General features: G+C 46.7%; 1 protein-coding gene and 1 pseudogene across 1 annotated transcript in view; both read left to right on the forward strand.

The window, feature by feature from the left end:
* The window catches only part of LOC121577007 (ras association domain-containing protein 8), a 54,896-nt gene that overhangs the window by 23,026 nt on the left and 13,296 nt on the right, over positions 1-18,574 (forward strand). Inside the window, exons 2-3 of the mRNA XM_041890682.1 lie at positions 9,801-10,042; positions 16,913-17,739. Of these exons, the coding sequence (XP_041746616.1) occupies positions 9,940-10,042; positions 16,913-17,739 (930 nt within the window). The 5' untranslated portion in view covers positions 9,801-9,939. The remainder of the gene's footprint in view (positions 1-9,800; positions 10,043-16,912; positions 17,740-18,574) is intronic.
* LOC121577008 lies at positions 6,919-8,018 on the forward strand (annotated as a pseudogene).

Below are 18,574 nucleotides of genomic sequence, written 5' to 3' on the forward strand. Positions count from 1 at the left end.
TTTTTTACAAGGATTAAATGTCAGGAATTGTGAAAAACTGAGTTTAAATTAATTTGGCTAAGGTGTATGTAAACTTCCGACTTCAACTGTATAGTAGGCCTAGCCTATAGAAAGCTGATGGGATCCTCCTCTTTTTGATAGAGGCCATCACTCTGTTTTCTCGTGCAATTGCATAGCCTATAGAAATGTTGCACAACATGAGCTCATGGGCTCTCATTGTTATGATGAGTTTCTCGGGTATCAAGTAATTCATGATGCAATAAGATATTTAACACTTAGCTGGGGAGTTCATATAAGTATTTAATAGGTACCATGGTTCGTTATAACAGAAGGGCAGGGCTCTGCCTCTTGCCATTTCGAACTAACTTGAACAAAGAGACCCTCTCACTTATATACCCTCTGTTACACGTTTCTTCAACCACATCTGGTACCCATCAGTGTATCACCTTTGGTATGATGTTCTTACTGTGGAATGCAGAGTTTGGTTTTCGCCAGGCATTACTGGAACCGTGTCGTCCAAAAAGTTATACTTTTGAATCATCTGTCCATAGAACATTCTTCCAAGAGTCTTGATGATCATCCAGGTGCTTTTTGGCAAACTTGAGTCAACTTTTTGGATGAGATGGGTCTCATTATGCCTGGCGAAAACCAAACACTGCATTCCACAGTAAGAACATCATACCAAAGGTCAAGCATGGTGGTGGTGGTGTGATGGTTTGGGGATGCTTTGCTGCCTCAGGACCTGGACGACTTGCCTTAATAGAAGGAACCATGAATTCTGCTCTGTATCAGAGAATTCTACAGGAGAATGTCAGACCATCCGTCTGTGAGCTGAAGCTGAAGCGCAGCTGGGTCATGCAGCAAGACAATGATCCAAAACACAAGTCTACATGAAAATTGCTAAAAAGCAACAAATTGGAAGTTTTGGAATGGCCTAGTCAAAGTCCAGACCTAATCCCAATTGAGATGTTGTGGCAGGACTTGAAACGAGCAGTTCATGCTTGAAAACCCACACGTCACTGAGTTAAAGCAGTTCTGCATGGAAGAGTGGGCCAGAATTCCTCCACAGCAACGTGAGAGACTGATCAACAACTACAGGAAGCATTTGGTTGGAGTCATTGCAGCTAAAGGTGGCACAACCAGTTATTGAGTGTAAGGGGGCAATTACTTTTTCACACAGGGGAATTGGGTGTTGCATAACTTTGTTTATTAAATAAATGAAATAAATATGTAATTGTTGTGTTATTTGTTCACTTATGTTGCCTTTATCTAATATTAGGTTTTGGTTGAAGATCTGATAACATTCAGTATCACAAATATGCAAAAGTGGAGAAAATTAGAAAGGGGGCAAATTCTTTTTCATAGCACTGTATATGCTAAGCTTATATGGATAATCTTATATGGATCACCACTTTTGCGGCCTTATGTCATTTTGTAGTACTCGCCAATGTGTGTTACAACATGGTATTAAGACGCATTAGTCCCCTCACTGTGTAGACATAACCGCTGGCTGTTTTCCTGGGAGGGTTGTACCAAAACTGGTTCTCACTGATGGCAACCTTGAGTGTCTCCTTGAGAGTTGTCAGTTTCATGTCAACCACTGACATTATACTTTATGGCCTGGACTTCTGAAGAGGTGAAAGGTTAGATATATAACACACACACACACTCACTCACTCTCACACACACACGCACACACATACTCCTCAGTGGATCCCAACCTCCCCCGTGGACCTATCTGTCATGTACAGGGCTCTAAAGTGCGACAAATCTGGTCGCATATGCAACAAAATATTTTGCTTTGCGACCTGGAGTTATATTTTGGGAGCACCAGTGCGAATTCAATGCATAACAATATATCACCGCAACACCTCTACACTGCTCAAACAAGACAGGCTGCCTCCTATGGCTGCTTGCTTCCAGTTCCTTCCTGTGCCACACACACCAAGCCCTGCCCCCTGTTATTCAAGCAGGCAGCACACAGTAGTGATGGGAAGTTTGGCTCTTTTTACTGACTCGTTCAGTCAAAATAACACATTTTCCAACTAATTTCATTCATTTGAGTCAGTAATGCCCAGAGCACGCAGGACCCCCACCTGCGAACGATGAACTGAAAACTTGAAATAGTCTTAATACTACAAGCCTCTCATTCACATCTCGTTCACCATAGGGGGCACGCAGGACCCCCTACCAGTGAACAATGAACTGAAAACTCGAAAGAGTCACGATTTTACAAGTCTCTCGTTCACATCTCGTTCACCATAGGGGGCTTATTGGAGCTGTCATTTGTGACTGAGACTTGTAAACGTGTGCTTTCAACAATGTACATTTGTTGATTGCTAGGCATACAAATACAATTATTTCTTGATACATTTAAAAGAAGGTCTAGTTGTGGCCGCAACCGGTCTAGATTGTGAACTGCAGTTCCCCAAACGATTCGTTCTCAAGTTCGAGTTTGTTTTGTTTTGGTTCTACAAAGCTGTGTCCATCATAACATTCAACAATCAATTAATTGCATTTCTTCTTGCACCATGTGATCAATTATCAGTTCTTAACATGTATTTTTCTTCTCTATTTTCCTGTGCGCATATGACAGACAGTTGGTGGTTGGAGCACGTCTTTGGAGCCGCTGAGCCAGAGGAGCGTGTATTAATCCTGCTGTAGGACTCATTACAGCCAACTGGTCAAATGAACGACTAAAATGAATGAATCACTCAGAAAAATGAATCATGACTCTCGAGTCGGTAAAAATTGTCATTCAAAAAGAATGAATCATTCGTGAACTGCACATCATTAGCACACAGTTCCTCCACGCTGTTTATTCTCTCAGCATACTGTCAATTCATGCACTCGGCAGCTGGGGAAGCATGGAGAGGCCAGAGATAGCCAGACTTGTAAATTGGGCTAAGTAACAGAAGTTGGGTTTTGGAGAAACACCATCAGTGCGTGCTCCGCAAGCAATACAACGGATGAAGGCGCGGCAAGAGCACGGTGAACGGATAGACATGTTTATGGACAGCAAGGAAGAAGGAGAAGAGCCGAGTGTGGTGGGAAGATATGTGTTGAGGAAGAATGGCGCCAAGTACAAACCATATTCTGCTGCCTCTGATGGCGCAGAAATTGAACCTGACGAGAGTGATGGATGAATTACCTATGGTGGCAGGTGTTGTGAAGACCTCTGAGTACGAACCTCGCCCCGATGGTCATGCAAAGGATGATTTGGGCCCAGTAGGAGTGACATTTTTGGAGAAAGTGGATCCCTACCTTTTGGCTGATTCCATATGTAGTCTCAGGCTGGGTAGAAAATATGTTGGGTACTGTTCAATTTGTGAAGGTAGCTCGAAGTGGATTTTATGGATTTCTTCCGTTCAGAGGGAGCAGGCGCTTCGCGTCACACGACTAGGGACAAGACCTGTGACTTGCTTTGCTCTCCGGAGCAGGGCACCTTTGAAAGGAGTGATTAGGATATGTCAGTTATCAAGTGAGAGCTTCTGTGCCGAACCCACTAAAGTGTTTCAGATGCCAAGCTTATGGTCATGTTGCAGCAGTGTGTAGGAGGGCAATTCCAAGATGTGAGAAGTGTACAGGAGGGCATGGGACAAAGGAATGTGTAGTATCGGTGGGAAAAACTGTGTGTCAATTGTGGGGGTGCCCATGTTGTTGGGGGATCAGAAGTGTCCAGTGCGAGAGAGACAGATTGAGATTGCCAGGGTCAGAGTAGAACAGAAGGTGTCGTATGCTGAGGCAGTGAAGAGAGTAGAGGATGATGGGTCCAAGGGTGAGTAGTAGGTCTAGGCCAATACAGAGTGATATGAATGTGTGCTTCAGGAAGGTTGGCTTTTTAGCATTCATTGCCATGGTTATCAACTGTACCGCAGAAATGGAATGTAAATCACAGAAAATATATGTTGTGGTGGCAGCTGCAGAGAAGTACTTGGGTGTACAAGAGTTACAAGGTGTGTTGAATGAAAGAGTCCTGTCGTCCCAGGCCGTCGGCCTGGTGTAGGATCAGTTAGGGTCAAAGTAGTGGAATGGGGTGGTGATTTTCTTTTTTATTAAATAGTGGTATATACTGTAGGTTAGTTGGTGGTGCAATTTTTTCCTTTTTCCTTTTCCCTGTTCCTTTTTTATTTTTGTATCATAAAATGTAACGTGATTGAACACACACTACCGCACAGTAGGTGATGACATGCACAAACAAAACGTGTGAACGCCATGATACCAAAGAAGAAGAAGAAGAATGAATGCACTCAGCATATTCTTCCAAAACAAGAATGATGCCGCTTTCCACGTTGCTTCTAAATATGAATCCACATGTTTTCTCTATTATACTATTAGTTTGTGTATCTTGCTCTCTGCAAAACGCGAGTTAGTCTAAGGAAGCTGGCATGTGCCTAAAATAATGCTAATCGATAATGCTAATGGTTAACTAGCTAGCTGGCTAGCTAAATTCCACTTAGCTAAATGCTCTAGCTAGGGCAAAGCAAACATTAACTCTAATACAGGTTGCTACCAGTGGTGGTATAGATCAGCATGTTGTTTGTGCAACGGCATGTTCTGAATTAGAAGGCTATTCTAAAATCTTTGTCTAAATGCAACATCTATTCAAATGTGATTAGGGTCCCCTGGTAAACACTAACCAACACTTTGGTTCCTACCCTGTCCTAACTCCTATCTGGATTTTGCATTTGTTGTCATGCCAACCAACACCAACCATAGAAAAGTGATATCTTCTTCAGGAGATGTGCTTCAAAAGTAAGTAGGATTCATATAGGCCCAATGTACAGATGTAGGATCTTAATTTTATCACTCTTTTGTTGCTGAGAATGTTCCTGCCAATCAGGAAATACAAACGTGTAGTGTATTTGAGTTTGAAAAATGCACAAAAAGAATGTAACATTTCAGACCTGATTTGCCCTACAAAAATAGCAATTACTATAATCCACAAAATAATTCACATTTCCTGTTGCTGCAGTATTATTGTCCTGCTGTAGCAAACTGGCTCAAATTAAGATCCTACATCTGTAGGCTATATCTACATTAATTTCTAATCTATTTTTATGGTGCTCCTGAATTTTATGTGGTGCTCCTAACTTTTCTAAATTAGCAGCACCAGTGCTACCAATGACATTTTTTCATTTAGAGCGCTGGCCATGTATATTCTGTATTCCAGTGTCAATTCACTTTTTCACTCCCCTGGGAAAAAAAGTTCAACAAAAGAGTGACAGAGTTATGGGTCCTCTTTGTGTGTTACTCACAGCCCATTTCCCTCCATTCCTCTATCTGCACTCTGCTGCCATTTAAGGGCAATCTGGATGAAGGACAAAAGCACTTCCTAACCAGCTGTAAATATGCCAGGAATAGAGAGATCATCAGCCAGGCAAGAGACAAAGGTGACACACACACAGAGACACACACATACACACAGAGGGTTTGTTTGCCACCCCCCTTTGCCTGGCCCTAAAAAGAGAGATTGTTCTCTCAAAGCCCCTACCTAGTTCTATTAAGCTGAACTGATTTTATCTCGCAGTGATGTTTTGTGTTCTTGACCCACTGTTTTTAGCAAAGCACCATGTGAGAGGTAGAGTGTGTGTGTGTGTGTGTGTGCATGTGTGTGTGTGCGTGCAAGCGTGTGTGCGTCTGTGTGTAAAGTCGCTCTGGATAAGAGCGTCTGCTAAATGACTAAAATGTAAATGTAAATGTAAAGCACAGCAGCATGCCGAGGCTGGTCTAGAAGACATTACACGAAGATTACCCATTGGGGTGGAGGAGGGTGGAGGAGGTGTGAAGGGGGGTTAAGTGACCAGCAGGAGGATAGAGCTCTGTGCTCAGCAGTGCAGTGTGAAGGTCAGCCCTCTAGGGGGCATCACAGCTTTGGACACTGGCCATACATCCACTCTCCATAGACTCTCCTTGAAGAGGACTGCAATGCAGCTGAGATGGTTTTTCCTTTGAAATGTCCCTAATTTGATCTGATTTTGCAATTCCATATAGACTTTTTATCCTTGGTCCATTGTCCTGATTCTGCCTCTTCAACCCTCATCTCCTCCCTTTCTGCATCCTTTGACTCTCTATGTCCCCTATCCTCCCGGCCGGCTCGGTCCTCCCCTCCTGCTCCGTGGCTTGACGACTCCTTGCGAGCTCACAGAACAGGACTCCGGGCAGCCGAGCGGAAATGGAGGAAAACTAGACTCCCTGTGGACCTGGCATCTTTTCACTCACTCCTCTCTACATTTTCTTCCTCTGTTTCTGCTGCTAAAGCCACTTTCTACCACTCTAAATTCCAAGCATCTGCCTCTAACCCTAGGAAGCTCTTTGCCACCTTCTCCTCCCTGCTGAATCCCCCCCTCTCTGTGGATGACTTCGTCAACCATTTTGAAAAGAAGGTTGACGACATCCGATCCTCGTTTGTTAAGTCAAATGACACCGCTGGTCCTGCTCACACTGCCCTACCCTATGCTTTGACTTCTTTCTCTCCTCTCTCTCCAGATGAAATGTTGCGACTTGTGACGGCCGCCCGCCCAACCACCTGCCCGCTTGACCCTATCTCCTCCTCTCTTCTCCAGACCATTTCCGGAGACCTCCCTTACCTCACCTCGCTCAACATCTCATCCTTGACCGCTGGCTATGTCCCTTCCGTCTTCAAGAGAGCGAGAGTTGCACCCCTTCTCAAAAAACCTACACTCGATCCCTCCGATGTCAACAACTACAGACCAGTATCCCTTCTTTCTTTTCTCTCCAAAACTCTTGAGCGTGCCGTCTATAGTCAACTCTCTTGCTATCTCTCTCAGAATGACCTTATTGATCCAAACAAGTCAGGTTTCAAGACTGGTCATTCAACTGAGACTGCTCTTCTCTGTGTCACGGAGGCTCTCCGCACTGCTAAAGCTAACTGCTCTCGTCCTTCTAGGCCTATCTGCTGCCTTTGATACTGTGAACCATCAGATCCTCCTCTCCACCCTCTCCGAGTTGGGCATCTCCGGCGTGGCTCACTCTTGGATTGCGTCCTTCCTGACAGGTCGCTCCTACCAGGTGGCGTGGCGAGAATCTGTCTCCGCACCACGTGCTCTCACCACTGGTGTCCCCCAGGGCTCAGTTCTAGGCCCTCTCCTATTCTCGCTATACACCAAGTCACTTGGCTCTGTCATATCCTCACATGGCCTCTCCTATCATTGCTACGCAGACGACACACAATTAATCTTCTCCTTTCCCCCTTCTGATAACCAGGTGGCGAATCGCATCTCTGCATGTCTGGCAGACATATCAGTGTGGATGACGGATCACCACCTCAAGCTGAACCTCGGCAAGACAGAGCTGCTCTTCCTCCCGGGGAAGGACTGCCCGTTCCATGATCTTGCCATCACGGTTGACAACTCCATTGTGTCCTCCTCCCAAAGTGCAAAGAGCCTTGGCGTGACCCTGGACAACACCCTGTCGTTCTCCGCTAACATCAAGGCGGTGACCCGATCCTGTAGGTTCATGCTCTACAACATTCGCAGAGTACGTCCCTGCCTTACACAGGAAGCGGCACAGGTCCTAATCCAGGCACTTGTCATCTCCCGTCTGGATTACTGCAACTCGCTGTTGGCTGGGCTGCCTGTGCCATTAAACCCCTACAACTCATCCAGAACGCCGCAGCCCGTCTGGTGTTCAACCTTCCCAAGTTCTCTCACGTCATCCCGCTCCTCCGCACACTCCACTGGCTTCCAGTTGAAGCTCGCATCTGCTACAAGACCATGGTGCTTGCCTACGGAGCTGTGAGGGGAACGGCACCTCCGTACCTTCAGGCTCTGATCAATCCCTACACTCAAACGAGGGCATTGCGTTCATCCACCTCTGGCCTGCTGGCCCCCCTACCTCTGCAGAAGCACAGTTCCCGCTCAGCCCAGTCAAAACTGTTCGCTGCTCTGGCACCCCAATGGTGGAACAAGCTCCCTCACGACGCCAGGACAGCGGAATTACTCACCACCTTCCGGAGACACTTGAAACCCCACCTCTTTAAGGAATACCTGGGATAGGATAAAGTAATCCTTCTACCCCCCCTTACCCCACCCAAAAAAATTAAAAAATAATAATAATTGTAAAGTTGTTGTCCCACTGGCTATCATAAGGTGAATGCACCAATTTGTAAGTCTGCTAAATGACAAAATGTAAATGTAAATGTAAATGTGGCAGGAAGGAATATAGAATGTGCCAGACTGCATGGACCAAGGCCACTGGTCATGCTTTTTCCCACTCTCTCATCATTTGACACCAGGCTGAGTGTCTACTACAGTCACAAAAGCAGTCTTGTTCATTTTGTCTGGAATTAACTTGACTGGGAGATGAATGTGGTTCAAAATGAATGTCTTTACCACATACTTCATTGGATTACTACAGTGAAGCTACAGGTAACTGCCAAAATAAAATAAACACATTTGAGTAAATTAAGGAATACAAAGTATATTGAAATCAGGTGCTTCCACACAGGTGTGGTTCTTGAGTTAATTACGCAATTAACATCTCATCATGCTTTGGGTTATGTATAAAAATGCCCAGTTGTCCATTATTTTGGCTACCATGGCTAGAAGAAGAGATCTGTGACTTTGAAACAGGGGTCTTAAAAGAGCATAGGGGGTTTAAAGGGTGTGTGTGTGTGTGTGTGTTTGTGTGTGTGTGTGTGTGTGTCTCAGTCACCAGCTCTCAACCCAATTGAACACTTATGGGAGATTCTGGAGCGGCACCTGAGACAGCGTTTTCTACCAGCCTTAACAAAACACTAAATGATAGAATTTCTCGTGGAAGAATGGTGTCGCATCCCTCCAATAGAGTTCCAGACACTTGTAGAATCTATGCCAAGGTGCATTGAAGCTGTTCTGGCAGCTCGTGGTGGCCCAACGCCCTATTAAGATGACTTTATGTTTGTGTTTCCTTTATTTTGGCAGTTACCTGTATTTTGAAGCTCATATAGTAAACAACACACATAGCATTATACAGAAAACATCCCTAAAGATAGATTCTCATCAAATGTTCCTCATCAAATCAAGCCAGACACACAAACATACAAAGTTGCCACATCTGCAGCAAAATACGAGACCCTTGACTCTGAGACATCAAAAATAAAGTCCTTGTTCCCCTCCTCCTCCTTCTCCCTCTCTCCCTCCCTCCTCTGTTGCAGTCTCTCATCCTGCCCTCCCCATTTCATATTTCACACACTTTTCCTGCTCTCCCTCTCTCCATTTCACTGATGCCATCTTCCTGCATTCTCCTCACCGTTGTTTCATCTTGAGTCTCCGTACAATAGCAGGAACTTGGCTCAGAGCATCAGTACTAGCAGGCTCTTTCTGTCCAACCCCCCTAAAGACATTTACCTATTCACAGAGCTGGAATGAAAACAACAATTTCATTTCCAGCTGGTCCTAGTATTCATGGCTGGACGGCTGGACGGTTCTAGCATTCCCCAACCTTTTGAGCCGCCCTCCTTTTCCACAACAGCCGCTAAAAATAGTGGCACACATTTTCAGGCTGGTATTGTTTTCAGGCCATGATGAATTAGCTTATCTCCCATTTCTACTACCTGACTCATCACAGACTATACTGACAACAACTCCTACATGTAACGAAGAAATAGGTTTACACAATTCAAAAGATCCATCCCAGTTGGGTAAAAACTGGTTGAAATTACATAATTTGGTCCAGTTTTGACCAGTTTTGTGCAGTTCTGGGCAGAGAGTTCAACAAACCAAAACAACGTTGTCCTCTTAAATGTGCTGCTTCCTGACCAGGTCCTTCCTGATTTGCTCTGTGTTCTTCCTCCTCAGTGAGTTGGTGGCCAGAGGTGCTGCAGCTGGAGCCACCCTGCACCGCTGGAGCTTCCAGGAATGACGGGGCCAACCCACCGCAGCCGGCCCCCTCGCAGCACCTGACCTGAGTCACCTGACCTGACTCACCTGACCCATCATGGAGCTCAAGGTCTGGGTGGACGGGGTCCAGAGGGTTGTTTGTGGGGTCACCGAGGCAACCACCTGCCAGGAAGTGGTCATCGCTCTGGCTCAGGCCATAGGTGAGTGTTCTCTGACCTATGACTCTTAAAGACATATTCCGGAGGATTGAAAACGACCTCGTTATTTTTTAAACCTCCCATTTTGGACTTTGTATGGCTCATACATGCATAATAAATTATCTACAGTCCTCTGCCAGCGGAAAGGGGCACAGAATCCTTACATTCTAACCTGCCATCATTTAGTGCATGAAATCTACATGCTCGTTCCTGTCATGTAGTGAATGCGTGCTCTGAAGCAAGTGGGATTAGTGGCTGCATGCGCTTACCATTAGTTATTTTGATAACAGCGAAAATACACTGAATAAATCGATCAATTTCATGCATCAGAAGTTAGAAAGCATCCAAAATTAGAAGTTAGATCTATTAGACCTCTGTAGTAGTTGCATTTCTCTCTTTCAATACATTTCTGCGAACCAGCAAATGTTGTGCGCTAAAGATGTCGATGTCAACCCGATCAGCAGGTATGTGCACAGATAGAGGTATTTTTCAATTCTATGAGAAAAGTGCCCTTTCAGATTCGTGGCAATATTTTATTATTACATTTTTATTTAACTTTTAGTCTATTTCCTCTCTTATTTAAATGAATTCCCCATCAAACTAGCTAATTTCTCATTTGTTAATCCCATTCCTCTGTCCCCACTTGAGGGCACACTGACTGCACTCGTCCTGCAGGCAGAGGCTACCGGCCAGGGCTCGAAATTCAGGGCATCCCGGGACGATAAAACATATGTCTGGGATGGTTCAAAACACACTCTGGGACAGTTCTGGGATGATAGATCCAAAATTCATACAATCACTGTACATCATTTAATTTTTTTAAAGCAATGAGGTTGATGCAACAGATCAGAAGGTTTACCTTAAAATATTGATAAACTATTATTTCTTCACATTATAAGCGCAGCAATGCGCACACGGCAGTAGGCTAAGCGCGAACATTCCAAAATGGAATTAGCGGGAACACATGTTCTAAAAAGCGCACCGCACATGTGAGCGGTTTCATGTGACAGAGATGAAAATATCAAAATGTTGAAAGAGGGGAGATCTAAAGATACAACAACTAGCGTGGGTTGCTTATATGACTAGGATTGTGTCTTTGGCTGCTGGACAATGAAAGAAAGTTGATTTGAAAACCAATAGCACATGGGAGAAATGCTGTTTTCAATGGCATAAGGAAGTGTTTATAAAATAATTCTCTCAACATTTCTATGGTCTGATTGTCACGCTCTGGCTCCGGGACTGTGTAGTTTGAGCCAGGGTGTATTCATTTGGTTGTGTTGGGTATAGGGTGTGTTCATTTGGTTGTGTTTGGGTTTGGTTGTAGTGTCTTGTCTCGTCATGTGACTCCCAATCGGAGGTAACGAGTGTCAGCTGTCGGCTCGTTATCTCTGATTGGGAGCCATATTTAAACTGTCAGTGTTCACCTTAGGGTTGTGGGTTTTTGTTCCATGTTTCAGTCTGTGTACTGAGGACTTCACTATCCGTCATTGTTTATTGTTTTCTCGTTCGTGCACTTTAACTTTAATAAAGTCATGTTCGCTACAAACGCTGCGCTTTGGTCCACTCCTTCCGTAGACGGCCGTGACAGAAAAACCCACCAAAAAAGGACCAAGCAGCGTGTCCAGGAGCAAGGAGACTGGACATGGGAGGAAGCGCCGGGTAAGGAGATCGAGAGGCTGGCGATGGCCCAGGTGGGCAAATCGTGGTCCTGGGAGGACATGCTCGGGGGGCAAGGGACCTTGGGGGGAGGATCAAGGCCCTGGCGAGAGAGGAGCAACGGCGTCAGCAGGGCCATCGTCGGAGGGACGAGAGGCAACCCCAAAAAGTTTTTTTGGGGGGGCACATGGCTTGGGCGGCTGGGCAGCAGGAGGCTGCCACAGGAAGACGTGGAGAGAAGGCTACCGAATTACGGGAGCCATTGGCGAGTAGAGGGAGGGAAGTAGTTGAGGCACGGCGTGAGAGACTGAGGTGTGTTACCAGTCCGGTCCGGCCCGTTCCTGATCCCCGGTTAAGGCCAGTGGTGTGTGTTCCCAGTACGGACCGGCCTGTTCCTACTCCACGCACCAAGCCCACGGTGTGCGTCGCCAGTCCAGCCCGGCCGGTTCCTGCTCCACGTACTAAGCCTACGGTGTACGTCGCCAGCCCAGCCCGGCCTGTTCCTGCTCTACGCACAAAGCCTACGGGGTGCGTCGCCAGCCCAGCCCGGCCTGTTCCTGCTCCACGCACAAAACCTACGGTGTGCGTCGCCAGCCCAGCCCGGCCTGTTCCTGCTCCACGCACAAAACCTACGGTGTGCGTCGCCAGCCCAGCCCGGCCTGTTCCTGCTCCACGCACAAAACCTACGGTGTGCGTCGCCAGCCCTGCCCGGCCTGTTCCTGCTTCTCGCATCAAGCCTACGGTGTGCGTCGCCAGCCCAGCCCGGCCTGTTCCTGCTCCACGCACAGAACCTACGGTGTGCGTCGCCAGCCCAGCCCGGCCTGTTCCTGCTCCACGCACAGAACCTACGGTGTGCGTCGTCAGCCCAGCCCGGCCTGTTCCTGCTCCACGCACAGAGCCTACGGTGCGCGTCGCCAGCCCGACCCGGCCTGTTCCTGCCACTCGCACCAAACCTACGGTGCGCGTCGCCAGCCCGGTCCGGCCTGTTCCTGCCACCCGCACCAAGTCTACGGTGCGCGTCGCCAGCCCGACCCGGCCTGTTCCTGCCACTCGCACCAAACCTACGGTGCGCGTCGCCAGCCCGGTCCGGCCTGTTCCTGCCACCCGCACCAAGTCTACGGTGCGCGTCGCCAGCCCGACCCGGCCTGTTCCTGCCACTCGCACCAAACCTACGGTGCGCGTCGCCAGCCCGGTCCGGCCTGTTCCTGCCACCCGCACCAAGTCTACGGTGCGCGTCGCCAGCCCGACCCGGCCTGTTCCTGCCACTCGCACCAAACCTACGGTGCGCGTCGCCAGCCCGGTCCGGCCTGTTCCTGCCACCCGCACCAAGTCTACGGTGCGTGCGCGCCAGCCCGACCCGGCCTGTTCCTGCCACTCGCACCAAACCTACGGTGCGCGTCGCCAGCCCGGTCCGGCCTGTTCCTGCCACTCGCACTAAGCCAGGGGTGCGGAAGTCAGCCTGGTAAGGCCCGTTCCTCCTCCACGCACAAAGCCAGGGGTGCGAGTCGCCAGCCTGGTAAGGCCCGTTCCTCCTCCACGCACCAAGCCTACGGGGTGCGTCGTCAGCCCTGTCCGGCTCGTTCCTGCTCTCCGCACCAAGTCTGTGGTGCGCGTCGCCAGCCCATTCCGGTCCATTCCTGTTCCACGCACCAAGCCAGGGGCAAGTGTCGTCAGTCCGGCTCCGGCCAGCGGGGCTAGACAGGACCAGGGGGTACTTTGGGGGGGTTGGAGAGGAAGTGGGGATCAAGGCCGGAGCCAGAACCACCGCCGAGGAGGTATGCCCACCCAGCCCTCCCTTGTTTAGCCCTTATTGAGGCGCGGTCGCAGTCCGCCTTTAGGGGGGGGTACTGTCACGCTCTGGCTCCGGGACTGTGTAGTTTGAGCCAGGGTGTATTCATTTGGTTGTGTTGGGTATAGGGTGTGTTCATTTGGTTGTGTTTGGGTTTGGTTGTAGTGTCTTGTCTCGTCATGTGACTCCCAATCGGAGGTAACGAGTGTCAGCTGTCGGCTCGTTATCTCTGATTGGGAGCCATATTTAAACTGTCAGTGTTCACCTTAGGGTTGTGGGTTTTTGTTCCATGTTTCAGTCTGTGTACTGAGGACTTCACTATCCGTCATTGTTTATTGTTTTCTCGTTCGTGCACTTTAACTTTAATAAAGTCATGTTCGCTACAAACGCTGCGCTTTGGTCCACTCCTTCCGTAGACGATCGTGACACTGATTTTGGCTAGGCTACTTTGAAACAAGGTAAGACATGCCTCATAAAAGGACATAAAACCTCCAGGTTTTAAACAATTAAGTTTATGGTTAAATAGTTTCAAAAAGTTGGTTGATGTTTGCGGTGTGCAACAGGCACTGGCCTTTCTCTCCGCTCTTGTGACCATTTGATCTGAATGAACCGTGCATCGAGTATTTCGATAGTATGAACAGAATCAAGCCTTTAGACGTTGATGTTAATTATCCTACATTCAATTTGTCAAACATGACTGGCATTGAACCTATATTTATGTAATTTAAAGTCTCATTAAAGTTTGGCTACATTTTCTGGTGCCTCATGTCAGCATCGGTGTGGATATGAGAGGCTGTAGCCAATACACATATCACCTAGGTGAAAAATATTTATGTACATTTATGCAAAATAGATTATAATATTATGCCAATGTTGGACTTTTTAGAGGCATGTTTTTTATGTGAATTTCTGGCTCAGTTGACAGACCCATTTACTATTTCAGTAGTATTAGCCTTTTAAATCACTGTGAATGACCTAGGTCCTAGAGTAGACCCATGTACAGTATATTTTAATTTGGGACGTTCATCTTCAGTTTGGTACGGTTGAAATTGCACTTCGGGACGATTCTGGGACGGTGATGAAAAAAGTATAGAGTCCTGCTATCATCTCATGGGGAATGCTTCAATTCGACTGTTTGTTGGTTTATTAGTAGGCCTACGAGGCAGATGCCAGCAGCAGAATAAACTCCAATCACAGGTAAAGACTAGTTAGTTTCAACATAACTAACTTGCTGATTTACATAATCTACATTCGCTATGATCAGCTGATAGCCCACCCCTCTTTGCCCTCTCTTTGAGCAGTAGGCTGTTAACTTGCTGGGAGGAGTTTGATTTTGCAGAAAATAAAGGCCTATGCTAAAAAATATATGTTGAAATTTGGCTACAGGTGCATTAGATGATTTGCTATGAATGTAATAATTTTAAATCAACAGGTATTATTTAATTTTGGTGTGTGTGTTTTTTGGGAGCAGGTGCCCTTTTTAACTTTGAGCACCTGCCCCTCCAAAGGTCTGTGCACGGCCCTGCCAATCAGAAACACTGTGCTGACAAACTTTTAGCTTCTAAATCGTGTCACTGGTGAATTTTGGAATATATTGCACAATAGGCTATAAGGTTTTAACCAGGCATGCGTCCATTCATTTGTCCCGTTCGCCAATCACGGCAGAACACACATATTGATGCGCTCAAGAAATGCATACTGAAGCAAACTTTCACCCACTTTTTAGACAATAGAATATTGGCCCTAACTTTCTGTGTCAACCATCCATCTGAATCAAATAATTCCATGTGTCCACCTTTTGTCCTTATAAATGTTCACACAGGTATTCCATGATATGGAGTAATAATCCAACACTGCAGTTGAACTGCCAGCGATCATCATTCATCACGTAGGCCAATGCTATATATAATCAATACATGACTTTCAAGGAGTAGGACATTTGATGCAACTTTTCCATTGTATAAAATAAAATTTTCACATTCGCTTGCTCATTTTCCATACTAGTCTGATGAGACCATCCATGCAACTACTGGAATTCGGGAACTGGCCTGCAACAACCAAACGTGATGGACAATGTTTGATTTGCAGTTGGAATGATGTCCAATGAGATTGCATGGTTAAAGTGGGAGGTGGGATCAGGTCGGTCCAGTATTGTCCAATGAAGTTGTGGGGTGAGCCCAACATGCACACCCAACATGAACACCACATAGTTTTTTTTTACTCTCTTTGGGAACACGCTACAGAGGCTCGAGAACAATGATGTGATATTGTATACAAAGACCTGCTTTGGCTTGTGAGCGCTACTTTCAAAATTACTGGCTGAAATTATTCAAAACTTCCGGAAAATCTCTTTAACAAAGGCTTTGTGTGTTGGCTACTAATATTTGAAATATTAGCATTTAAGAATGTAGGCCTATACTTTGTTTTCTGCATGTACTTTCCCCTTCGTTAAGGATGATATTGAATAATAGAATGATAGTATAATGTACCTCTATCCCTAACCTACAGTATTTACCTGTGAGACTGCGTAGCAATATGGCCCAGTGTTACATAGTAGTACTCAAGTATAGCGACAGTGAAGAGGATATACAGATTTTCTGTTGTTATGCGTTGCGCCACTTGCTTGTATAAGAAATGGTGGTTAATTAAACTCAAATTTTAAATCAGGAGCTGTCTTACAATTAGGCTTACTACAGAAAACTAATATTTGTTCCTCTCCTCCTGCCTACGCCTCAATCTGGTGCTTTAGTTAGAGATAGAGAGGGTCTTAGTCAGAAACCCCCTCCATCCATCCCTCCATTCCCCTCTCTCTCAGTGAGAGAAGAGGAATGGAGCAGACTGTATTGACATCACTTCCCATTAAGCGTGGGGCAGGCGGGAGGAGGGAAAGTCTGAGTCATCCCTCCATCTCTCGCAGGCAGGGGGATGCAGAACCACTGACTAAATCCCCCTCCTCTCCTCCTCTCTTCCCTCCTTTCCTACTTTTCATATAGAGGTTCCTATATACAGTACAAATGTCTAATGACGAAATTAATGTTAGGTTTTTGGGGTTTATCTCTAGTTGGGACCAGCATTGGCAAGAGACTGTGTGTATCAGGGGGTTTGCCTCAGTCTCTTTGGCCTTGTTTCTTGTGTGAAAATTGGAAAATGGAAAATAAAATGTCACACTAAAATAAAATGTCCACTAAAGCAAATATCATAGTACCTAAAATAAGCTAACAGGGTTATTAATCTCTGTTAATAGATAGATGTTAAATTATTCAAGACTCTTTTAATAGCTGACAATGCACTGATAGTTATCCTATTGATCCACATGAAATATGATTACAAAGATAGCTATTATTCAGCTGAGAAGACATGCACAAAACATATACTAAAACATACACAAAAGCTGACATAACTGAACTTGTCCTATCTTTTTTTCCCAGGCCGCACTGGGCGCTATACACTGGTGGAGAAATGGCGGGACACAGAGCGCCACCTGGCCCCCCACGAGAGCCCCGTGGCATCCCTCAACACCTGGGGCCAGTATGCCGGTGACGTCCAGCTGATCCTGCACCGCACGGGCCCCTCCCTGACCGAACGGCCCCCCTCCGAGGGTCCCCTGCTCCGGGGCCCGGAGCGCAGCCTCCACCGGCAGAGCCTCCCGCCGCTCGCCAAGCTCCGCCACCCCAGCGAGCACGCCCTCTATCGCCGCGAGCCACGCCGCAAGTCCCTGACCTTCACCGGTGGGCCCCGGGGCCTCCGAGACATCCTGAGTGGAGGCCGGGCAGGGGAGGGGAGGGAGTTCGAGACCAAACGACGACTCCTACTCCAGGGGAACGGTGGGAACCAGAACCACCACCACCATGCAGCAGCAGCAGCCACAGCGGTAGCCCCAGGAGGGGCAGTGTCCCCTGGCATGTGGGCCTGCCGCATGGAGGACCTGGTCAGACTGGTGGGGCTCCAGAGAGAAACTCTTGGCGTGCTGGAGAAGAGGCTGGAGGCCTACGAGGCTGAACTGCAGACCTGGGGTGGACGAGGAGGCGGAGGGGGAGAGGAGGCCAGAGGAGCAGGGGGGCTGATGGAGGAGATAGGGAGGCTGGAGAGACGACTGAGGAAGAACGAGGTGGAAATGGAGGAGGAGGAGTTCTGGGCCAGCGAGCTGCAGATTGAGCTGGAGAGTGAGAGGCAGCTGGAGGACAGGCTTGAGGAGCTGAGAGGGCGTCTTCAGTGCGCTGAGGTCGAGCTGGGGGACAGGATGGCTCTGGTACAGGTGGGTGGGACACACTTCGGATTTATGACCCATGGGCATTAATTAGATACTGTATGATCAAGTGGCATGGACACTATTATTGCGCCCATAAATGTTACAATTTCTGTTGTGTATTGTGTAAGGGGCTATGCTCTCTCTGGAAAATAATGCATGATGTGAATAGTGAATAGACTAGAATAGTCCCAGTAAGCAAAATGAAATAAGTATTTTCCAGACGTTGATGTTAAGTTCAATTTAATTTCTGAATGAAAGGTGAAAAGGTATTTTCCGTATGTTTAAAATACATATTTTCTTAGGACATTGAAAAGGCATCTTTTCCGGACGGTAATAAATATGTATTTTCCAGACATGGAAATCAGGTTCATTTTCGGTTCTGAATGAAAGGTGAAAAGGTATTTTCCGTATGTTTAAAATACACATTTTCCAGGAAGTTGAAAAGGCATCGTTTCCAGACTGTAAAAAATATGTATTTTCCGGACATGGAAATCAGGTTCCTTTTCGGTTCTGAATTAAAGGTGAAAAGGTATTTTCCATATGTTTGAAATACATATTTTGCAGGACGTTGAAAAGGCATCTTTTCCGGACTGTAAAAAATATGTATTTTCCGGACATGGAAATCAGGTTCATTTTCGGTTCTGAATGAAAGTTGAAAATACTTATTTTCCGGATGTTGAAAATACGTACACTACCGTTCAAAAGTTTGGGGTCACTTAGAAATGTCCTTGTAAATCGAAAGAAAAGCACATTGTTAATGTTGTAAATGGCTATTGTAGCTGGAAACTGCTGATTTTTTATGGAATATCTACATAGGCGTACAGAGGCCCATTATCAGCAA

This window comes from Coregonus clupeaformis, chromosome 11 (assembly GCF_020615455.1).
Source record: "Coregonus clupeaformis isolate EN_2021a chromosome 11, ASM2061545v1, whole genome shotgun sequence".
Lineage (NCBI taxonomy): Eukaryota > Metazoa > Chordata > Actinopteri > Salmoniformes > Salmonidae > Coregonus > Coregonus clupeaformis.